The 24,195-nt window shown below is 37.4% G+C and overlaps 1 protein-coding gene across 2 annotated transcripts; it reads right to left on the reverse strand.

Moving 5' to 3' along the window:
- Positions 1–1,362: 1,362 nt before the first annotated feature.
- Positions 1,363–22,290, reverse strand: LOC110053812 (uncharacterized). 2 transcript variants are annotated; one of them, XM_089287929.1, is made up of 13 exons: positions 21,954–22,290; positions 18,186–18,355; positions 16,783–16,877; positions 15,766–15,855; positions 12,631–12,732; positions 11,621–11,687; positions 11,072–11,166; positions 10,569–10,756; positions 10,054–10,160; positions 9,437–9,575; positions 8,874–9,157; positions 6,259–6,453; positions 1,363–4,961 (listed from the first exon to the last, which is right to left on the reverse strand). In XM_089287929.1, the coding sequence occupies exons 1-13, from the start codon at positions 21,986–21,988 to the stop codon at positions 3,982–3,984; spliced, it is 2,547 nt and encodes an 848-aa protein (XP_089144055.1). In that variant the 5' UTR covers positions 21,989–22,290; the 3' UTR covers positions 1,363–3,981. The 2 variants fall into 2 exon arrangements, with proteins under 2 accessions (XP_089144055.1, XP_089144056.1); XM_089287930.1 differs by lacking the exon at positions 6,259–6,453 and having other exon boundaries at positions 21,954–22,289.
- Between the last annotated feature and the right edge of the window lie 1,905 nt (positions 22,291–24,195).

The raw sequence follows: 24,195 nt of genomic DNA on the forward strand, positions 1-24,195 counted from the left end.
TTGAAGTGTCAATTAAATCATCAACTAGAAACAACCTTCAATCTAGTTTTGGCCCTTGTTGTCACGCAACAATACGCTCTTGTGTGACGGCAAGTAAAGTGAGTGTAAAGGGGACCACAACTGGATGGAAATCCCTCTGTTAGAAGTAGATCAGTCACAGTTGTATCGTCAATTGGTTTTCCTGCTGACCTTATATACATAACCCCCCCCCCCCCCCCACCCCACAAAAATATCACCAATAGCGGGAACACATTAAAAAAAGAGCTTAGGCAAACACATTAGCGCGTCGCTTTGAATTTTTAGAAGAACCCAACCTAACTAAAGGTGACGTTACACAAGCCGATTTTGAACGCAAGACTGTCGCGTTAAAAATCGATATCGTGTAACTTGATGTACAGAGCGACTACCCGACCTGTCGAATTCCAAGTCCTGATGTTTTATTACTCGTAAAATGGGGTATGCGTCATCATGTTGCAATAGTAACATCGATCTTGGTAAAACGAACATGTACCCCATTTGAAACTCTCATATTTCTCCAGTACACTAGTAACGTTCGATTTTGTTAGATTCTTTAGGGTAGTGCTCTAGTCCCTCACAGTTGAAAAATATCATTATTCTATAATCCGATCGAGCCCCCTTAAGTAAGGTTTAATGAACTACCATCGACAGCTTAACCTTTGGCAATCAAGGAGCACTGGAACTAATGAAGTCAAGTGACGTGTAATGATCTCTCGTACTGGAAACTAAGCAACAATGGAGACTTCCGAGGTTTTCCATTTACTAAGACAGGTGACAATTTCCCGCCAAATGGAACAGGACAAATTTTCAGCGGAGACGGGACGAGTTTGTACCATTTGACAGCATTCGAACACCTTCCAGCGCTTTCGTTTGCCGCGCAAATGACCGCGTGTTTGACAAGAAGTTTGGGAAGTGTGAAAAAACAAATGGCATAGTGGAAAGCGTCCACTTCTGGGAAAACAAAGACACATACGTTGACACCCCCATCCTCTTCGGGGCACTCCCTCTTATGAGCTATATAGGTATGTACGGCCCTGAAGGGTAGGGTTTTTCAGCCGGTTTGGTCAGAAATAGGGTATCGAGTCTCCAATAGGTATGGTATTTGCACTGTAGTCTTGAACTGAGTATGTTTTATCGTTATCCACGAGGCCATCAACAAAGGCCCTTTACAATGCCTTTAACAAGGCAACTAACTGTAAGGCAGCTCTGAAACAGGGTATTGATTTAAGGGTCAGGTCTCAAATAGGTTAGAGAAAATCGCAGATTTTGGTATTAAATGGGGAACATGGCCACGTCCTCACCAAAGTTTTCTTGGAGTCCCCCTTGGGACAAAAACAAGCCACATTTTGGATGATGCTACAGTTTATTTGCGACAAATGACAAACCCCGTCACTTGATCAAACTACCCTACGTGTACTGCACTCTAAAACTACTATAATCCATTACAATTTCTACATTTTAAGCCTTGGTTTGATCTCTGGCCGCTTCTAACACACTAAACTAAAATCGCATTTTACAGCCATTTTAAAAATATACTGACAGGTGATAACAATTTCAGTCAAAAACCAAGCTCTTGGAGCTATTTTGCAGCCTTAACACTGTTTCCCTTGCTTCTGCAATACTTTTTGTCTGACACTTTTCACTTATTAGAGACATGTTCTGTATTCTCTTTGAAAAAAGACCGGTCACACTCGAAGCAAGAAATGACCACCAAATAAATTCTCTTTACAAGCACCACACAAACGTGTATGGAGAGTTTGTGTCCTTGTATCGACACCCAGACATTTGTTTGCGCAAAAAAAAAAAAAAATGATTCCGTGATTCTGATTCTACGATTCAAACAGTGTTGCAATCATGTTCAATTGTGACTAACCATATTTCTTTACGATGCTTCAAATCATTAATTAATAAATTAATTTTTTGACTTTGAATGTGAAAGACCTCCTATGATTGGCCAACTTGAAATAATTCCATAATTTTAGAATTTCATATTTTTTTTGAGCTTGGTTTCTTGGTCCATTGCTTTTTTCACCTACCAATATAAGTCAGTCTACTTTTAATTTTACGCACATCGATTACTACTTTTAGCTGCATATAGTTTTTTCATCTAAATAAGATAATGCGTTCAGATAAAAAAACCAAATAGACTAAACCATATTGACAATCTATTGAAAGTATGTACACGGGAATACCCCCCTAACGTTTGAATAAATTCTTGTTACGTCACAGTTTGTAGGGACAATCAAGGAAAAAAGGCAACCTCGTTCCAAGGCTGTCTCCTTTGCCTGGGATTGAGGTTGCAAAAAAGGATGCCTTCAACCAACCTTAACTGACATTGCCTTGATGTACAAATTAAATTATTTTGGTTGAGAATGCGGGCCAGGGCTGAAAGTGTAAATTTTGATTCGGAAAAAAAAAATGGAACACAATCGCTTTTGGATTAAAAACAAAAAATTGTTTCCTTCCATAAGGAGAAAACTTTAAAAAATGGCAAAAAAACATGAAGTCTATGGCAAAAAAGCATGAAGTCTTAGGTTAAGTACAAAGGACTGAACCAAATGTGGATAAAAAAAGAAACTGTACAAACTGAATGATTTCCCTTGATCTATGTACAAGGCAAATGGGACGCATATGGAAGTATGACTGGAAAAAGACTCAGCGTGGTTAAAGTACATCCTTTTTTGCTTAATTATCCTTCTTAGACAATCCTCAGATTTATTTCATAGTTTCAATCAATACTCTTCTAAGCAGAGACAACACTGACTGATATTCAAAGGGGACAGGGCAAAAGTCCTCAAATTTGATCAAATTAAGAAAAAGCCTCACAAGAACATCACATGAATCGAGTTGTACAATAACAAGCTCTGAGCTTTCAAGTCTCAAATCTTTGCAAAAAGGTACACACTTTGCACATACTGTTAGAGCTTAGTTTGTTTTTTGTTCCACCAAGTGCCCCCAAGGAATTTCTATACCCCCTGGAGAGGATTCCCTTTTGCCCCCCACGGAATTCCTAGCCCCCTCCCCCAATGTGACTACCTCACATCCCAGGTTGGAAAAAGGCACTGCAAGAGTAAAGCGTCTTGCCCAAGAACACAACATAATGACCCAGGCAAGCAATTGAACTTGGACAGCTGGATCCAGAGCCAATGCACTCGCCATTTGAGCAATGTGCCTCTCAAATCTCAACAGTGACACCAAAAACCAGTTGCTGGGAAAGGTCTTTACATGCTCACTTGGTAAACTAACGAACGCAGCTTACAATGAGGCTCATTTCTTAAAACGATCAATTTTAGAAACTTAAGTCACATACCTTTTTGAACTTTTCCTTACTTTTCACTCTATCACTATATGAGAGATTTTTAAATTTTTCACGTTAAAATTTGAACTGACCAGACTAAGATTTCCTACTGTTGCAAGTGCAATGAAATGGGTAATTATGGTTACTTGGCTAAAAGTTGTACCTCAAATCTAGCTACACCAACAACTACACTTAAGCAAAATAGCTGTTTTCAGATGAAAACTGCTAAATTGGCATTCAGGGTATAACATTTTGAGCCAATGAAATAACTGATACCATGAATGCACTCGGCTCCTATAACCTGATTGAAAGTACCATTTAACATACTTATAACCCTACTGAGAAAATGTACAAAACTGCTCATTCTCTTTAAATATTTGGTAAGATGACACTCTAATGCCATCGCCATTGTGTTAAGAAGTTGTTTTCCATGAACAAAACACCTAGAAATCTGGAATGTATCTATCCACGAAACATACTTCGTCAACTCTAAAGCTCTGAAGTCAGTTCAATTTGCCCTTCTGTCAATACAAACTGTGAAAAATTGGGGATCAAATCAATGCAAGCTTTACTGCCCTAATGCCCACTGGTAGGTTTGACTGGAACTCTACCCTGGGTGTTGAATCTATGGACAGTATTTACTTTAATGCTACCTTGCACCTCTCTTATCCCCATCCAAGGGTTGTTTGACCTTGTGTTGTTGTAGCAGGGAGAGGATTTCCTTGAAATCCAAATCCTGGATGAAAGTCCTCTTGGTAAGGTGGCGATAAAATGTCCACAGGTGGCTCCCAGTTGTGATGTTGAAGATGACCTCCTCCAATGTTTTGTCCTGTTTTCATGTATCCTACACCACCATCAAAATCGAGAGTTGGCAGAGTGTCCTCAAAGAGAGGAGGGACCGTTACATTGTCCCACTTTCCTCCTTGCATATTTGTTGCATAAACAGGGTTTTCCTGGGCTATGGCTGTGGCAGTTCTGTCCCCAGAAAAATTCTGCATCGCGCTGTGTTGCATTGCTTGTGCTGCTTTCCAGTCATAGGCTTGTTGCGGCATGTTTCTGGGAACTTGTGGTTGATTCTGCTGCATCCAGTTTCCATGAACATTTTGCATTCCCCTGGGACTTGTCATAGGGTTAGCAGGTTGACCTGTGACACAACTTGAACCATACATCTCAAGCCTCTCTTTCTTTTTTATTGTTGTAGAAATAAGTGCCGACTTCGAATGCACTTGTGGCGATGGTTGAGGCTGGCAATGTTGCAGAGGCTGAGTGGACACTTTCATCTGGCCCATCCCCTGCCAGGAGATGTTGACTCTGGCTGTTGATGGATTACAATGCCCCACAGGGGATGGGTCAGGAGTTGGTAAACCACTGGGTGAATTACGCGACGTAGGATGTCCTGGTGATGGATAAGGTGATGGGCCCATTTGGGGTGTTGGCGAAAAGTGTTCGAGATTCTTTGGAGGGCTTTGAGATAATGAGGGCTGACTTCCATCGGGACTTGTCAGACTGTTGTTGTCACCACTAAGTGAAAGACAACCTGTAGCAAGCAACAAGGCCTCTTCGTAAGTTGGTGGATCCATAACCAAAAGATCACTGCCGTTAACATTCTCCAATGGTTCAAGATGAAGATCATTTAATGTCAAATCTGTTTCAAAGAAACAAAACAGAAACTTCAAGTCAGAGATTCTCCTCCAATTTTGACTAATATTAATCTTCTCTTAATCTACGTTATCACATGTACTCTGTATGGTGTTACGTGCAGGTTATCTCCCAAAAACATTCTTTTATGAACACCTTTCCAGATGAATTAGAAATGAAGATTATTATGGTTGAATGATGTAACTCAAAGTCATCCCTATTCAACAGTGGCATTAGAATAGTCAATAATTATTGTAGTGCTTGATATTTCGTGTCTGTGGATGCTGCCTGTGACCATTTAAATGAAAGTTGTGGAGTAGCACTTTTAAGTGGTACTGACTGTTGCGCTGCACAAGGTGGTCCTAACTTTGGCATCTGAGGATGAAACCCAAGTGTGTGACCACTAAAATGAACACCAATGAGCCACAGTTTCATTTGGTAATGTTTAATACAATGTACGTACAAGACGGTTCTCACTCTGAGTATGTGGATGAAATCCTAGTGCATGACCATTCAAATGAGAGCTATTGAGCAATACTTTCACGTGGTACTGTTTACTATGCTGTACAAGGTGGTGTTCACTCTCAACATGAGGATGAAACCTGGGTGTGACCATTAAAATGAGAGCCGTTGAGCAGTGTGTTTTATGTGGTACTGTTTATTACATATTACCAGATGGTTCTTGACATTTACAAAGCTGTTTGTTAAGTGTTAGAGGGGAACAAATTTAACAACACCGTTAGTAAGTAGACAACACATGCCAGTGAGTAGATGAGTTTAACATTATTATAATTATCCTAACTTCCCTCACTCCATGATAATTGCAGTTAATATTAACAGATGTTATTTTTGCTGGTGAGTGCAATTAAAGCAGTGTTTCAACAAACAATCACGACAACCAGATCTACAAAATGCAAGAGGCATTGCCGATGGGGAGCGGTGATGTACTGTACAGTGTGCAGTCTAGCTACAGACATTGGACATAGGCATGTCTAGAACTGATCATTAATGATTACTTTAATTTAAAAGGCATTGAAAAACTGCTTTATTCCAAGTTTACTCTTACTTTGTATTATGGTTAACTGTTATCTTTATACTATTTACACTGCATAATACCAGAAGGAAAGTTACACAGCATTAAAAGGGATTAACAGAACTTTAATCTTTGATTGGGGTGCATGGTGTTAATATCAAAATCAAATAGCTTGCAATGTAACAGAAAGCAAGGAGAAGCGAGCAGGAAAAGCATGAAAGAGAGAGAAGACAAAGAGCAGAGTGAAAGAGGAACACAAGGTCCATCTTACCTTGTGGATCAAGAAGTGCGAAGTCTAGGTCTGGAGCCTCTCTTTCAAGCTCCGCTTGTATGTCTACACCCAAGTCCAGCAAGGGCGGGGACAGGGGTGCAGAAGTACAAGAGGTAGAGCTTAAAAAAGCATCAGGAAATGGGGACCCAGGGTGCTGAGGTGAGTACAAATCGTCCTGCATGGGGGAAGGAGAACCTAACAATAACAGAAAAAAAAAACAGTAAGTTCCGAGTGGGTTTGCAAAAAGTGTCATGCTTTTAGGTACCTTAGTGTGTGTGCATGTGTGTGTTGCTCTAAAAATGGTAAGCTTTTGAAGTTCTCACAAAAACGCTTTGGCAATGGTCTCCTGTTACGTAATGGACAATTAATTGTGTATCGCTGAGACACAGAAGTGAGATGGATGCATTTAGCAAATGGGAATACAGAAATGCAAATTTGCAGGGTGTTAAATAAGACAATCGTGGCAAAACCCTTAAACAGTAAATGCTAGAAACAATCTTTTGGAGCATTAATTGTGTTGCTTCCTCTGTTACTTGAAACAACACAAAACATTCCACCAAAGAAACATTTCTGTCATTCAGTTAGAATGGGTCTCACTCTAACATAAATTTGGTTGAAAGTGACCCAGGGACTTCAAGAAAAAGGGAAAAGTTAAAGTATCAGCACCAGCAGCAACTCTGATCCCCATTTCGCCGTTAGAAAACAGCGAGACTGGCAGCATGTATGGATGATGCAGCACATAGCAATAAAATTTACACTTGTAACTTGCTGTGGACAAGAAGGATGGCACATAATGCATTGCACTTACCACATGAACAAACAAACAAAAATTATGGTAATTTACGGGGTTTGCTATCTTTTCCAGCCCATTGTGTAAGGTTTTAGCTAATGATAAGCCACCTTAACAAAGTTTAATGCTTGGTAGGTCACAAATATGTCCTTATTTTACTTGGATTAATTTAACAGCATAGTGAGTGTAGGCTGATAGGTTTACAAGCTATCAATCAAAGTCAACTTTGCCTTTGAGCCCATGAGATTTCTGTGGCACAGAGCAACTAAGTTAATAACTTCCCCTTTATGGGCAGCTATCAATTGTAGGTTATCACACATCAATTTGTTATGCTGTTATATCTGCTTTTTTTTCAAGGGCAACGGGGTAAGAATTTTATGGTAGGGGTCCTAAGAGTTTTAAAGAAGACCTGACTGTGTTCCTAAATGTCCACACAACTAACACCGCAATCTGGTGTCAGCCATAGCAGAAGCTGCTTTCATTAAAAGTTCCATAAGTTATGCTACAATTTCAGCTACCACATGGCTGCAATAGGGGGGTGGGCGGCATAATAGCAAGGTACTTACAGGGCAAACATTAACCAGAATGTAATTAAAGATCCTTTGTTCTCCAAACCACTAGCAACTGTGTATATGTTGGGAAAATAGCACACCTCTGTGTGCTATTACTTTTCATCAACTGTAACTTTTGACAAAATTAACTCCCCCTACCCAAAGCTAGTATGTTGTTTTTTCAGGTCAATGCATTTGAACAGTCGCTAGTCTATAAAGCTAACAACTTCACTTGCTTCATGCAAAAGAACACGATCCTTGTCAGCCTCATTACTCACTAGTACTGACTTCAAACCACACAACATTGCGGTGCAATTTTACATACAAATATGCTGTGCGGTGGAAGCCCGCCTTAGGATCACCTTGTTAACATGGTTCTTCACTATTATGGTAACTTTCCTTTTATCCCAGCAAAATACCCATACATTTTCTTACAAGAAAACCCATTCATGCAGTTGCCCTGTTAATACGGATAACAGCCACATCCTGACCTGTATAATCCATTATAATTTTACCCTTCAGTGAATTAAAATGACCAAACAAAACAGGTGTTCATATTTCCTCACTTAATATGATATGTACCAGTTGAGGTTTCAGTTAAATTCTAAAGTTACATCTGCATTCCAGATGCTTATTAAAGAACAGATGTTACGAAATACAATTGTGATAGATCTGTCAAGATTTCACTTGTGTAGACCATTTAATAAAATTTGACCCTACCCTGTTAATATGTCCACCATGAATATCATCAAATTTTCATAGCCCCTTAGTGACCCTATTAATTTTGATTTCCACTGTGTAACAAAAACTTGGCAACTCTGTAGTAATATGAAACAAATGGAAACCCTACTCCATCCAAAATAACGTTTAATCTAGTTTCTATTGTCGATCAAAGACTTTTGCAAGTCACCTTGTCACATAGACCAAGTTGAGAAAAAAAACAATCTCTTTGTTTCACTGATACCACATAAGTTACTTGCATTGTTTAAACAACTACCCTGCAACACTTAAGAGAGGTAAACAACATATCTACTCGCTCCAATTCTTAAGCCTGACAAATTCCTTCATAAGCAATTAATTATTCCCAAGAAAGGCTTCCAAGATTTAAAAGAACATGTTGCTTCTAAAGATACCCATGACTTACTGCTATAATGAAAAAAATTGAAAACTTAGCAAAAACTAGTCTGAAACACTGAGTGATCTCTGTGAGTACATTATTAAACTTATTTTTTTGAGTCTAGATAAGCAAGAACCAGAAATAAAGGAAAACTTACCGCTGCCAGGAGATTTCGCGATTCCTTCCGAAGCAGGTGGCTTTTTCTTCACTCTGCCATTGCTAGAATACTTGTGTGGCATATTTGGGAATTTAAAGCTCCCAGTGGCAGAGAAATCTCCCCAGGGTACTCCAACTGGATGTGGACTGCCACCATTGCTATAGCTGCTAACACTGCCAGGGCTTCTCGGACTCCGAGGACTGGGTGATCCACTATCACTTGCCGTGAAAGGTAACACAGGAAATTGTCCTCGCTGTCTCAAAATTTCTTCACCTTCCTCCTCACTAGCAAAAAAAAAAAAAAAAAAAAAAAAAAAAAATCAAAATTTAGAATGGCCACTCACTCAGATCACTGAAATGAATAGTACGCCTTTCAATATCAGTTCAAAACATCAATAATTATTCTCCATACTGGTTACTACTTTTCTTTTCATGTTAGATGGGAGAAGTTGGTGGTACAACAAAACAAATGTCCCAGTTGATGATTTCTTCTATTATCACTACCCGAGTGTATGCTTGACATTGCTTTAAAAACTTATGGAAAAAATAGGTCTTAATGTTTACCTCAGAGGCCTGTTTGTTGTGATTATAAAATCAGGTTCGTTTCCCTTGAAGACAACCTGTGCTGTCCCTGTGAGCCACTGCCACTTCAGGTTTTTGTTCAGCATGCGAAATGTTCCCTGACATTTTCCAGTGCCCATCACTATAAGAAACAACATTATAATAATTAATTATAATTGCCTTTTAGTATAAATCTACTAGCCCTCTATCATGAATGCCATTCTTTAGTTGGCTACACTACCCACTATCTAGTCTGTTGTAGATGAGTAGCCTAGCATTGTGGGGCTGTTAACAAACAAGTGGCCAGTGGTGTCTGTGAAGAGGATTTAGATAAAGTTTTGCATGACTAAAAAAGTTAAATTATTCACTCTCAATTTCTATGCGCGATAGTTGACGAGGGCACGCACAATCGACTAATTCTTGAGTAGACCCTGAAGAGAACTTTAGTTCTGGTTTGTAAATTGGTTTGGATTCCTTGTCAAGTTCTGTTACTTTAAGATTGGTAACAAGAGAATGAAGTGACTTGAACAAGATTTCGCCAAAAGAATACTGGCCAAAATTGATCCCAGACTTAAATAATGACAACATCTAAGCAAATCAAATTTAACACTGATACTTACAGTCACTATGAAGAGTCTGAAGCACGGGAATATCATCAAAATGAATCATACAATAACTGGATTGCAGAGCTATATCTCTCTTGTGATAACCAAGCAATGATCTCCCCCTGAAAAAAAATTGCAAAAAAAAAAAAAAAACTTTAATTAAATTTGCTTAAAAGTCATCAAGCTCACAGAATGATTTAAGTGAGCATACATCAAAGAAGCAGGTTATTTTAAATTTTGTATAATTTCAAAAATAAGTTAGGCTTTGGACTCCATTGTAAAGAGATCAAATGTACATGAAAGTTCCACCAAACATTCAAGCAAGAATACCTTCCATTCCGCAACAGAAATTTACTGTTAAAAAATTCCAGGAAACACTAGTAAACTTGATGCCAAAATGTAGCTTGTTGCCAGAAAAATGGCTTAAAGTTTAAGGTTTTTAAAATGATCTTGCATGCACTTGTACAAGAATGATAATTATTTCTCTTCCAAACATATTCTGTACATCAATGTAAAGATCCATTTCTTACTTTTGATCAATATCCATAAAACTCAGATCCATTCGGTTCTTGGTGCAGAACAGGGACGTTTTTAGTCTAATCTCAAGCATTGAAGAAGAAACTGTTTCCAGTGGAGTACAGATCATGAAGAGTCCATATTCTCTTCTTTCACTGTCAGGGAGTGTCATCTCACGCAAACGTCCACTACACCTGAATGGCTGTAGAGCATAATAAGAAACTAATTAAAGTAATCATCTATTTTAATATCGTACGTATCATCTACGTTGGAGTCTAGTGGCCCGTCAGGCTGGCATTTGTCTCTGGTTTCCACACCACAGAGCAACTAGGAATATTTCTACTCTCCCCTGAATAGGATGCGAGTTGATCACAGGGTTATCACAGTAACTGAATTTGCTGGGACCCATTTATACTCCTGAAAGGAGACTCTGATGCCATCAGGCCTCATACCAACATCTATTAATTGGACTAACAAAGAGCATATTTTGTGTTTTTCTGTGCATACTGTATTTTACCTTGAAGAAGCCAGCACTTGTATTCAAAATACATTTCATTCTGCAAACAAAAGACCTCTCTGTCTCCACAGCATTGTTATTACTTTGGTCATCTCCTGAGAAAGAGAATACAATCGCATGTCTCACTAACATGAAAAAGTTGCAACCTAAACAAAATCAGTTGTAAAAACCCAAAATAAAGAAATGGTCTGTGTTTAGTAGTAGGTGTACGCATAACACAGATTGATAGCCGTTAATAGGAAAAACGAGTCCTGGGCTAATGCCATTGCTTTTATCAAAGATCTCTTTTATGCACTGAAACACTTTCCACACTAAAGCAAAGGAAAAAATAGCTTAGGACTCACAGCCCAGGGTGAATTTTCACTGTTAGAAAATTTGTGCATGAAAAAAGAAAAAAACAAAGGAAGAAAGAAAGAGAGAAAGAAAAATAGATAAGGCCATAATTTGTATGTCTCCTAAAAAGTGAACCATGTTTTTTTAAAAAACAACCAGTATGAAAGTGAATCATTTTACAGAACTGTTATTGAAAAAAAACAAAAACTTTCATACCTGTACTATTTGTGCTGCCACTTTCGGAAGCTGCCCCATCATTCTCCTCATCAAGAATTCTAATTTTCTGCGTAAATAAATTTACAGAAAAGCATGTTCAAAAAGATGTCAAATCACCACTCAGGATTCAGGAATCAACGGACACTACTGTGGATTTTTACTTTAAACGCAATATATTTCCTTCCGTGCATTACCAAGATATTGATTATCAAAACATTCTGTTTTCAATGAACTGTGTCACACAATCTGGAGTACTTTCTTTATCACACAATATAACCTGCTACCCAAAGGAAAAAAATCAAGTACAAGCTGGCATTATGTAAAAGAAACTTCCAGAAAAGAAATTGTTTGTCCTGGCACAACAGGAATTTACAGAAAAATTATTTGAAAGGCTGGTTGGAAAGAGATTACTATCTGTCAAGAAACAGCCCTTTTTTCCTTCCCAAACAAGAAGAAAATGTAATATAATTTCCAATATAATCATTTATTAAACCAATTCCTGTAGTTCAACATGGTTGAAACTTATTCTTGATACACAAACAGCTTTTCTCCCTAAAAACAACCTCATAAAAATGCATGCTAAATTTCCTTTGTTCTCTCACAGTAAACAACTCAAGAGCTCATTCAGCAAAGGAAATAAAAAGAGAAAATACTTTGAGTGTAGAGCTCTTGGTTCCAATACTCGATATTGCTGTTAGAACTGAGAAATGCAATCAAAACAAGGTATAATGTTTGGCATTCTGTGTAGGATGAATCAAAAAAAGTTGAACCCATACACTACGTGTTGCAATGAAAGTTGACCAAGGCTGTGGTCTAAGAAAAATCATGAGGAGCCAAAAGGTTCCTAACCATGAAATCCTGGGTGCCCAGCACTTAAGCTTATATGAAAAAAAAAAGAGTTTTTCCAGACGCCCAAAGGCTAAAGTTAGTCGCGTGTGGCATCCACGCACCCTAGAGCACAGCCCTGTTGACATTAACTGAACACTAAAAATTCATGTCATCCATCTTACTTGTTCCTCCTCGTCCTCAGGGAAGGGCTGAAGATTCTTCTTGATCAAGTCATGATCATCCACATGTATGAACCTCAGGAAATCTTGATGAATAACACTTGCCTAAAAAATAACCTACAGTTAGACCTAGGTTCTTATCTTTTCCACACTGCTAGAAGTGCAAACAAAAGTGAAGTGTAAGGATAACAGGTTTATCCACCTCTGAACGAGGAACAGTACTCTAACATAATACAAGAACACTATCACGCTCCAGCTCATAACTCAAGTCAATAAACCTGATTTTTATCTGCAGATGAAACCTGTTTGGGTGAGGGTATCATTGATTCTATAATCCATTTTGTGGGCCACAATAAAAACACAAGATTTTCCTTTAAGAGAACAACAGTCAGATGATTTTAATTAAATAAATGTTCATCATGTCACACTAAGGGTCACATCTATCTTTCTACCAACAAAATGAAAGCTCCATGTATTCATGAGTGTTGCTTGCTATGTTGAATTTAAATGGTAGTTCTCACTTATAAAACTGTGGATAATTAAACCTTTCAGCTATCTTAATATTCAAATGAGACTTACTGAGCAGTAATTGTCACCTGGTTCTTATTACTTAAGACTATTTTGGTCAATTTTGACAAAATTTGGGAGTGAGTGGTTCATACATCCTTAGAGTTTTACAACATGTTTGTGCAGCATCTACACAAATGTAGTCAGACAAAGTGTACATCTGTTGTTCAGCTAATATTTCCAGCTAGTACAGCATATGTACATACATTGTAAACTGTGAACATTGAACATGTTCATTATTCTGTCACCACAGACAAAACAGAACTATAATTATTCCATTAACCAACATATAATTGACATCTAGGAGTGCTTCACAGCAAAACATTTTCACATTATGACGAGAAAGCAAAAAACTCATTTCCGATGAAATCTCTTTTAAAGCCCTTTGGTCACTCTGGATATTAAGATTTACCAGTGTATGAAAAAAGAAAAAATCACTCTTTTTCTAGAATAATTCATGAATTATCAGCTAAAACTTCAATAATGTGGAAAAGGCTGTTGTTTCCAAGGAGACACACTGTAAGCTGACATTTTGGGTTCGAAATACAACCAGCTAAACTTTTTGTAAAGAAAACAGTATGTGATAGGAAGTGTTTTTCCAACTAACAATTCCTCATATAAATATTCAGTTAAATAATTGACCAGAAGAACTTTGCACACACCACATGAGGTAATTTACTATTTAATTAAATGGATTCATGTTTTCAGCTTGAACCAACAGTGAAGCATTGTAACATTTACATCATATCTGAATTTTCAAGATCAAAACTGCAAGACTTGTATCTGATCTCTTGATATGCACATGTAAAACACATTATACCACTGCCTCCCACTGGGCATGTAAGCAATTTTGAAACCTTAAACTGTTGGTGTAAAACACTGTCCTTCAACAATTACATTGTTGGCCATCACTAGCAAAAATAGAAAGTGTGAATTCCTGAATTCCTCATTTGTGAGACAAAAATGCTAAATATTTTAAAGGACAAACCTTCCAATTCAAATAGAAAGCAAGAATATCTATGAACAAGAGTCACTGAACATACATGTACACTGTACATGTAAAACATATTCTGTACCTATTTACTAACTTCTGTTTACTGTTGGCGTAAAACACTGTCCTTCAACAATTAAATTGTTGGCCATCACTAGCAAAAATAGAAAGTGCAAATTCCTCAATTTCAAGTGTGATAAGATCACTGGTCAAATAAACAGAGAAGGACCAAGTAAATTTAGCAGACTGGTATAATTTGTAAAGGTCAATTGAGCTACTGGTAAATAGGTACTTGAGACCCAAACTCTCTAGCAGTTTGCATAGAGATTCTCAACCAGTTTGCTAAAAGAATTTAAATTCAGCCTTTTTTTATTTACAACTGTCTCTGCTACTATTTTTGCAAAGACAAAACCAGGAAAATATCAAAGAGTTCTGTAAATAAGGTGTAACCAGCAAGATGATATGTTTCCAAACAATGGATGCATTCAGGAGACAAAAATGCTAAATATTTTAAAGTACAAACCTATCAATTCAAATAGAAAGCAAGAATATTTATGAACAAGAGTCAGAAAACATACACTGTAAAACATTTTCCCTACACATTTACTAACTTTGAGCTTATCGCAAAGGATAACTTAGAACTTACAGCACGTGATATTTTCTTTTAACCTGATACCCATTACTATCAGTAGTATTCACCTGAGGTTCCCACACAAATTTTTCAGTCAATTGTTTTATTAAAAATGTATTGTATTTCTCAAATATCACCTTGCAACCTTAAAGGGCAAAAGGTTTTCCAAACATAATCAAAATTATTAATCTTCTAGAAACAGGATGCTAGAAGTATTTATACCCACATCAGTTAAAAAAAGCGTGTGAAAAGAAAAGAACCTTTCTTGTTTGAGAAGATCACGCTAAAATATTAAATATCATAAAATGAAACAAATGCCTTCGTTATCCATTACAGATGTGAAATAAAATTTTAAGCATGATAAATGCGCATCTTTCAGTTCTTAAATAAACAGAACAGCTGCTTAAGCTCATGTATTAACATGACGATCCTTATAAGAAATTAATCAGCAACAATAAACATGTTAATGTAAAAGGCTTTACAAAGATTACTGTTGCCTGTACAACCTTTAATGAAAACAATCCCATTCAGACAACATTTTATCACATTTTCCCAAGGAAAGTTCAGTTTATTAAACAGTCCACAAATTTATGTTAAAAATAATTCAAATTGCATGCAAGAAAAAGTCTACATTCCATATAACTAACAATCTGTAATGAGCATTGCTTAATTTATTATTGCCTCTCAACAACACAAGCAAGTCCATATAACATAATTTCAGATATTTATTTGTCTATAGCATTACCTACCACCTATACTTTCAAATAACATACAGACCAAAAGAATCGTTTTGCCTTTGTAAAAACAAAAAAAATTATAAGTTCATGGTGAAACATTTCAAACTGTTAGCTCTAAATTTGGAAATCCATTGTTATTTTTACATGATAGCTATGTTAATTTCAAAGTAATCTCTGTCAATAGATTGTTTTTGCTTGAGATTTCACATTACCTGCGCAAGTCCAAGGTACTCCTGAACGGTTTCAGATGCATAGAATACTTCAAAATCTCTGGTCAGGACGATAACAAAGCCATCCAAGGCCTGAGAGATACAACAGCAATCAATTTCATCTATTACTGTAATACGAACATCTTTGTCAAGGAAACCACAAGGTGATGATGATAAAAAAATATATCAATTTGTGGATTTTTTCTTTAGTTTTAAAATGCATACATGTATCCAAATTCTTGGATAAAATCAAAGAACAGAATAGATTCAACATCTCTAAAATAGCTTGCCATGGATCTTCTTCAGTGTCCTTATACAAGCATCCACCAGAATTTATTTCCAACTTTTAGCCTCACACATATACATTCACTACATACAGAACCCGCTATTTTGAACTGTTAGGGGAAATGAAAAATTGTTCAAAATAGCAGCAGTTTGAAATAGGTGATAGTAAACAACTGAAGGGTAAATCAAAGGGAAATGGTTTTGAGTTTGAACTAATGGGGAATTTGAAATAGCCAAGTTCAAATTAATGGGGTCTAACTGTAGTTATCCCATGTACTTTCAAGCAACATTATATCATTTCAGGCATCCTCTTTGAACACACTATTTTCTTACAAGATTACCCCAGCACATGCATGCTGAGAACTTTATTAGCCACAACATGATCAATCCTTTTACCGCTGTTTGTCTTAAACTAGCCACAAAACAAGCCAACACAACCAATCTTTTCAGTAATCAAGCAATATTGAAGAGTTTTGAATGATCAAGTTAAATACCTGACAACAATGAAACTCCCACATAAAAACAAAAATTTGAACAATATTGTACCTGCCTACACACTAAATTAAGGAATATAATAAATCTCAATCTAAAATTGAGGTTTACAACCACACCAGGGTATGACTCACTTAGCACAATAAACAAGAGTGGATCATGAACTACATGTATGTGCACTCAAGCGACCAACCAAAATATCTACAAAGACAGTCACACTTAATCCACACAAAAAGGACTTACATCTAAGAGAAGTTTTGAAAAAATGCCATTTCCTTCAAAGTCTCCATTCCCATCAGCAAGTCTTCCCACTTGACTGTCCTCCGTCCACTGTTGACCTGAAAAAGACATCATGTATTTACTTTTGTTTCTAACCATGTTTACTGAACAATCGTGAGGTTTAAAGGAAGCTTCCAATATCACACAAAAAACCCTTGATAATAAGCTATTTTTTCCGTTCAAAGGTGCTGAACAAGAAGACCATTGCACATGAAAACAAAATTGGATACCATACTTAAAAATTGTAAGAAACTATTTCATAAAAGGATTTTTCCTTAATTTATTTTTTTTAATAAACTCACAATTTCTTTAAGCACAAAATTAAGATACAATATTAAAACAACTACTGGATACTACAGTAGTTATTTGGTTTCAACTATCTGTTGGCTTCCTTGGTGGGAAAATGCTAACAACTTAACTAGGGAAACACAGTAATTATGCTATAGATGATCCCCATGTAACTGAAGCAGACCTTCAACAAGCTTGTACACAAAGCAATTGTAATTTTACCAGGTATGACGTCAGAAATTTGGAAATTTGTTCATTCTTTGCCAAGTTTACAAGTCCTTTTGGCACATACAGTGTATACTGTACACTGGGTAGGGTTGATTTTCAGTGCAAGAAATATTTAACTACATTACACAGTTGCTTTGATGCAGTTATGACTTAGATAAAATTGCTACTCAGGTTAAGCATTTTGGATTCAATAAACATAGGAAGTTATGACCAGGATTAGTTAGTGGATTTTACAGTCAAGCATGCCAGACACAGGAACAAGTGGCCAGGTTTTGAGACATCGCTGGCCAGAATCATTGCAATGTGTTCTTTGTTTGTGGGCAAGACACTTAATTCTCACAATGCCTCTCTCCACAGGCATATAAATTTAATGCTGGGGGGTAACCCTACGATGGACTAGCATCCCATCCAGGGGAAATACAAATACTCCTAGTTGCTTAATGCTTTGGAAACTGGGATGTACTCCTTTAGGGTAGAGAGCTTGGCTCAAAACAAACTCTACCTTTTACCTGATGCGAAGGGTACAGTAGTAACTCATAGTTACAGCTTGCCCAGAGGACAAGCTTGAAAGTTGTTGTTTTTTTTTTTTTGCACCCTACAGGTTTATGTAGATGGTTGTAGAAGTCTAGTGATTTAGCTAGCTGAGCTTAAGTCCAGTAACCAAACAATGAAGTAACTGGAAACATTGCTTCCCCTCCTGGAAGGAACACAGATCCTTAGCAGGTAGTCATCCAGTGTTTTTTTCCAAGTTGATTCAACAACTTACCAATAGGCACATTTGGGCAGAAGAGAAAACATCATCAATTATTCTTAGAAAATGTAAAATTCCCTTGAATTTGAGCTAAACCTACCTTTGAAGAAATTCTTGGCTCTGAGGTAGCTTGCTGACAATCGCAAAATTGAAAGCTTGTCCAATTTCTGAATCACATCATGTGGAAATGGTAGCAATTTTGCAAGGTTGTCTAATTCAATATTGAAGCGATCACGATGCCGCTTTGAAGGATTCAAGGATCCCTTGAGACTGAAAATAAAACGAAACCAACAATTAACTTAACTTATACTCACAATAACTTAATAATATTGATATCACGCGTGTACAATTTGGATTCTGCAAACACGTTGATTTGCTTACAAGCACTGTTTTGAAAAAATCTGTTTAATTGTTTTTTTTTTCCCTTCATTAGATCTATCCCTTAAAACATATGAAGAAGCCAAAGCAATTATTATACTACCAAGACAAAACAATTCTGTTATTTCAGAACACTCAAGAAATTTAAGAAATGCACACCTGGAGATAGTGTTTCCTAGATTTCATTCAAGTTCTCAATTTCCTGTTGTGCTGAATGATGGTATAATACAGAACTTAAAATGTAACTGGCAACATCACTGCTAAAAAATCAATTACTACTGACATCCAATCCATTTCATTTTCAGCCTAAGGCATAAACTGTCTAGGAGACAATAGAACGTTGAGACTATCAACTTTTGTGAGATGCTGTTTCAAACAGTTTGTGAAAAAAAAAAAAAGGATTGATTGTTTGTTCTCAAGTGTGGAATTTACAATGCAAGACAGCAGTATTTACGATTCAGACGTCAACATGCCGAGAAAAAAAATTAGAATAAAAAAATGCAAGCCAAAAAATCTGAGACATAAATTTTTGGATTTTTGCTCAGACCTTTATATAGAGAAATGATTTTATCATTCTTTTGATTACTACCCACAGGGAGGTTACATTATCTGAGAGAAACATCTTATCTTACAAAATGAAACCAGGGGTACCAAACAAAGGAAAGGAGAAAGTTACAATTTGTCTGTAAAATGTTTGTACCAACAAAGTTTTACACTTGGAAATATTTCAAAGGGCAAGGATGTTAAGGCTAACAGAGAGCTAATTGATTGTGGTTTGAAATTTTACTACAAAACAATTACTTGAGGTAATTTTTAAGGTGCATGGGGTATGGGGCTTGCTAATGAACGTTCATGAATAGTTTTTTTTCGCAGACACTTCTCTAGAGAGGATGAAAAGAATTCTGAAGCAAATGTTCTTAACAAATAAATGTCCAGACAACTCTGAAGGTATATATTTAGGGGATAAGCAATGGTCTGAGGTTAAGCTGCTTAAACTTGACATACAAATACAGTTGTTAAGTTTTCCTTTTGTTTGTGTAGTACCCATGTGCCACAATGAAGCTGAACGCAACCTTTAATGAAACAGTAAGGAAGCAAGCTTGAACAACTACAGTAACAAAATCGGAGACAGTGGCAAAAGCACTCGAAAAAGCAATTAGTTTTTGGCTGCCAGATTGAAGACTTCACTACATTATTCAAATTCTTTCTGCCCAAATCTGTCAACACACTTTCTCTTACTCTGCCAACATGTCAAAAATTAAGTGATTTCAAGATTCATCCGAGGAGTACAGTAATTCATGGCCCTTGTTGAATGCTAAATTATTAGTCATGCCATTTGAAAAGCGACTCGACGAGATAAACATCAGAATAAACTGAACAGAAATAGTCGAAAACCCTGTGTATGTAAATTTTGTGTTTCCTCCTTGTTAATTAATGGTCCTTGATGTTTGTCAATCTGTCTAACGGTTTCCATTCCGTCATAAAATACACTCAAAACTAAAGATACGTCTACTATTTCTGGTGTGGTGTGCTTTACGACCTCTCACTTATTCAGAGGGCGACCCAACAAACCGCAGCCATTTCTCTCAGACACGAAAAATCGTAAACACGTCGAAAAGTTTGAGAAGTAAATAACAAAAGATGTTTATTTTTCCTTAAAGTACCAAGGTAAAAGAGAATTTTAAGCAAGCGGTCCCCCTAAGGTTGCTGAAACAGCGATTATTCATAAGTCAACAAGGACTCGAGTCCATGTGGCAACTTCTCCGTGACTGCAGTGGAGAACAGCAATGTCGATTTCACACTTGACTCACGGAATCCCTTTCTCCCTTTTTAATGAACATCGAACGCCAAAACTTTCCATTCTCGATTTGCATAAGAATTAGCCGAAGCACGCCAAAGATAAAGGGCCATGTGTATTATCCACGGCACAAAAAGAAACGAATTATTTTGACAGCCACCTGAATATGTAAATTGCCTCAAACATTCGAAAAATGTCCAATGAGTTGTGCGTCTACGCGCTTTTTTTTCGTTATGGACACCCTATCTGTGAAAATTTTACTCTAAAATCGCTCTTTTCGGTTACAAAATTCGAGTAGTTCTCAACATTCAAGCACTGGTTGTTGAAAACCGCAACAAAACGCTTGGAATAATATAGATCGTCTCCAGAATTGTTTCTCGCCGTCGCAAATTAGTATGACCATGGAGACGAAAGTTGAAGGAACTCGATGCATGCAAAATATGGCAAAAACACACACGCAAATGTCACAAAGTGTTTCTCAAAGGTTTAAAGCTTCTAAATATGTAAGAAACATGTTCCTGTGACTTATAGAACACGAGAAAAGGATTCCGTGCATCGGGTGTAAAAATTGGACGATCAGCCCAAAACTCGTAAAAGACAAACATGGCGGGACTGACTCCGCATAACAAAAGCGTTACTTCACCCCAGTGGGCCTCGCAGGTCTGGATAAATCACTACCACGATCTTACAATAAACGATTTATGAAAAAAATAAAGCAGTGTACAGAAAAACGCGCGTAGCATTCGTCTCGTAAAATTTCTAGCTAGCCATCAGCCCATCCCATGGTTTTTTAGCCAAAGAAGAATGCTTGCATGGTTTTTCTTTGATCGGCCGCAGACAAATCTTGCACGAAAATTACATTGTCGTTATTTACTCTCAATAAAACAGTCAACCGTACTTTTTTACTTCCACGTTCGCTTCAAAGTTTTAAACGGGTGAAGCTATGTTGTTCCTGTCAAAGGTCACAATTAGATATACAGCACTTTATCTGCAGTGTTGCATCGAATATAAGCTTAAACTAACGAGGCAAAAACACCAAGATAGAATACTATTCAAAGGTAAAACGATCAAGATTGCCAGCAATTCAGGTTTTGAAGCAAAGTACGCTCAAGTGAATCACCAGGAACGAAATAAAATGTTGTCCATTTCACGGGTTTCGCCGGCGCAGCGCGGTCTGTAAGACTCTGTCAAGTAATGCAAATTTTGTCTGCCACCCTTTCTAGCTCGTAACGGCGAATTTAACGCGGTTTGCCGGCTGGTGGGTTTGTTTATATCATTGCTGAGAAGAGCTAGGGTTTTGCGCTTCGCGGGGAGCGAACAAGCTACGAGTTTTGAAAAGCTAGAATTCGGAATTGTGTACACCGGAAAAAGCTCGGGTATACATTTACGGTAGAGTTGTAGTCGATACTGGGACGAACAGAAAACGCTCTAAGTCCACTCGGGAGCGAACAGATTAAATAACAGAACAACCTTACTGATAATAGCATCTTTCTGTTTTGTATGGCAATCGGCAAGAATTCCAGTTAACTGTTTTTTCAGGCGATCAAGAATTGAAAAGAAACACTGGCTCTCGACGTGCAGCCGAACATAACACTATTGTCGATTTGTCCCGCACGGATCACAAATTCCATTTCCTATTGCCGTATCTCCCTCAAACACGGCAAGAAAAGTAAAAATTGTAAACAAACTTACCTATTTGTGCGCCTCTTTCTTTTTGCTGTACTCATGTTCGCGTCTGGAAAGGACAATTACAAATCACCGCGCCGCCATTCGAAATCGTCTTCGACTATGTTCTTTTCGTCACGTTCGATGCGTGTTCTGCCGGTCTTTATAAGCGCTTTCTGGTTGCCTGAACGCGTTCAGATTGTTCAAAGAAATATTGATCCAAAACGTGTTTGATTATGTCACCAAACAGCGCTTATTCGACGTAACTAAGTTTGGAAATGTCCGCCATATTTTACCTATCGCCCTCGAACCACGAACATGACAAGTATAAATCGTACAGAACTAACACAATAAGCTTCAATCTGATTGGTCAGTTGGAAAACTCCTTGCGTAAAACGTCACAAGGAAACATTTGCATATGTGAGAAGAAGTACAAAGATGTGATTTCGATCTCTGAACTCTCCAAATAGTGAAACCTTTTCCAGTTGATGTAATGCACAATCTTGAACATTTGGACGATTTCCTTCAAAATCCCAGGCCAACTAGCTCGGCGTCCATAATTCGCCTCGCCCCCCAGTGAAAACACAATATGCTTGAACGTTTTCCATTGTTAACTTATTGTTATCTACACAAAAGTGGCAAAAGGGAAAAACGCTTTGCATTTTATTGAGTAGTAAAGAGTGCTTAAAAACACTCTTTTGTCAAGAGTTCTGTGGAAAGCTTGCGTTTTCCCAATAAAGCATTTTCGGATGAACCCAACGCACATTGACCAATTAACTCGTTCAGACTTCGTTGTGTACTTTCCAAAACCATTTAAGGCGAAAGAATTGTATACCAAGCAGCGGGGTAGAATAAAGAGAGTTTATGAAATTTAGCCTTGACAGCAGCTTAGCATTCTACATCAGCTTGTTGGCTGAGTGAATGAAATATTGTGCCGTAATAGCCAACCACAGCTAAAGCACAGTTTGATTAGCAAAAATGTCCGCAGGGAGCCTCGTCACCGTGAGGTCGAATATGATCTTCTAAATGTTCTTTCTAGATTCTTTATTCAGTCTGCCATGGACGTAAACGCTGTGCCTTTTCATATCTTTGCGGCAGGTGGTATATTTTGCCGCGTATTATCATTTAAAGTTTCGCCAGAATCTTTCTTACTTGCTTCGGAGAGAAACACGAATTAATTCTTATCGTTCTCATTCCAAAACTTTTAATATTAATTTTTCTTCCATGATTTTCAAGCTGATAGTTTTTGCTTATCCTTACGGTCAGCCGCAAGCTGTTAGCAAGCGGTTAAAATTTATTATATTTTTAGTCCAGACATCAGTTTTTGAGCGAATGTACTTCCGACGTGTAATAATTGAATGAGCGCTTTCAAAATTCAGGAGAACTTCCAGTCACAGCCGGCAAATAAACCTAAAAATAAAAGTACTACCCGATGAAAGCTTTTTCTACAACAAGGATTCTAAACTTCTCTCGAAAAATTTGCTTAATCTAGCTTTAGGCTCAGCGCTTAATGGAACAAATATGATTAATTTTTTTTTTCACACTCATTGCGGCGACATTTTTTTGTCGATACGAAATGTCTGACTATTTAGTTCCACCGTGGCTCATTTACCATGTTTACACTGCAAATTTCAAGCCAGTATTGACACTTATCGTACCTTGTGTGTCATTTTACACGTGAATATAAATTCATAATGACCGGCCAACAATAGAACGTTGTCAACAAAAGTGCCTTGTTCGGAGTCTCGCTTCCTCTCTATACACGGGGACTGAGATATTAACTGACAGTCTTTTTGTCGCGTTTCAGTTAATGTTTGTTTTGTTTGCATTGCCCCTTTTTCGGGGAGATGAATCCTTGGATTTTATTTTTCCAGCCTAAGAAAGAGCTCAAACAAAGACCTTTCCACCAGACAACCAAGTTTATAGTTCGTTGAGAAACCATTTCGCGCGAACAAAAACACCTGCTAGGTCAATTACCTATGCCTTATCCTCTCCCCCACGTATCAAAAAAGTTTGTCGAATGACAAGTACTGCCAAGCAACGGAGATATATCAACGTTAATAAGAGTTTCTTTTGAGTGTACTTTTAATAAACAACCATATTACACGAACGTTCAATTTAACTGTACAACAGTTTCTTTGTTTGATAAAACACGCCGAGACAATGAGCCAAATATTATTTAAAAACCACAGGTTGACACTTTGAAAGGGCTGGCCAGTTATTAGTAAACAAGCGTGTGTCTCCTCTAAAACACTTTTCACCCGATTAT

The sequence above is a fragment of the Orbicella faveolata genome, unplaced genomic scaffold (genome assembly GCF_042242905.1).
Source record: "Orbicella faveolata isolate gen_17 unplaced genomic scaffold, um_ofav_v1 contig_15, whole genome shotgun sequence".
NCBI lineage: Eukaryota > Metazoa > Cnidaria > Anthozoa > Scleractinia > Merulinidae > Orbicella > Orbicella faveolata.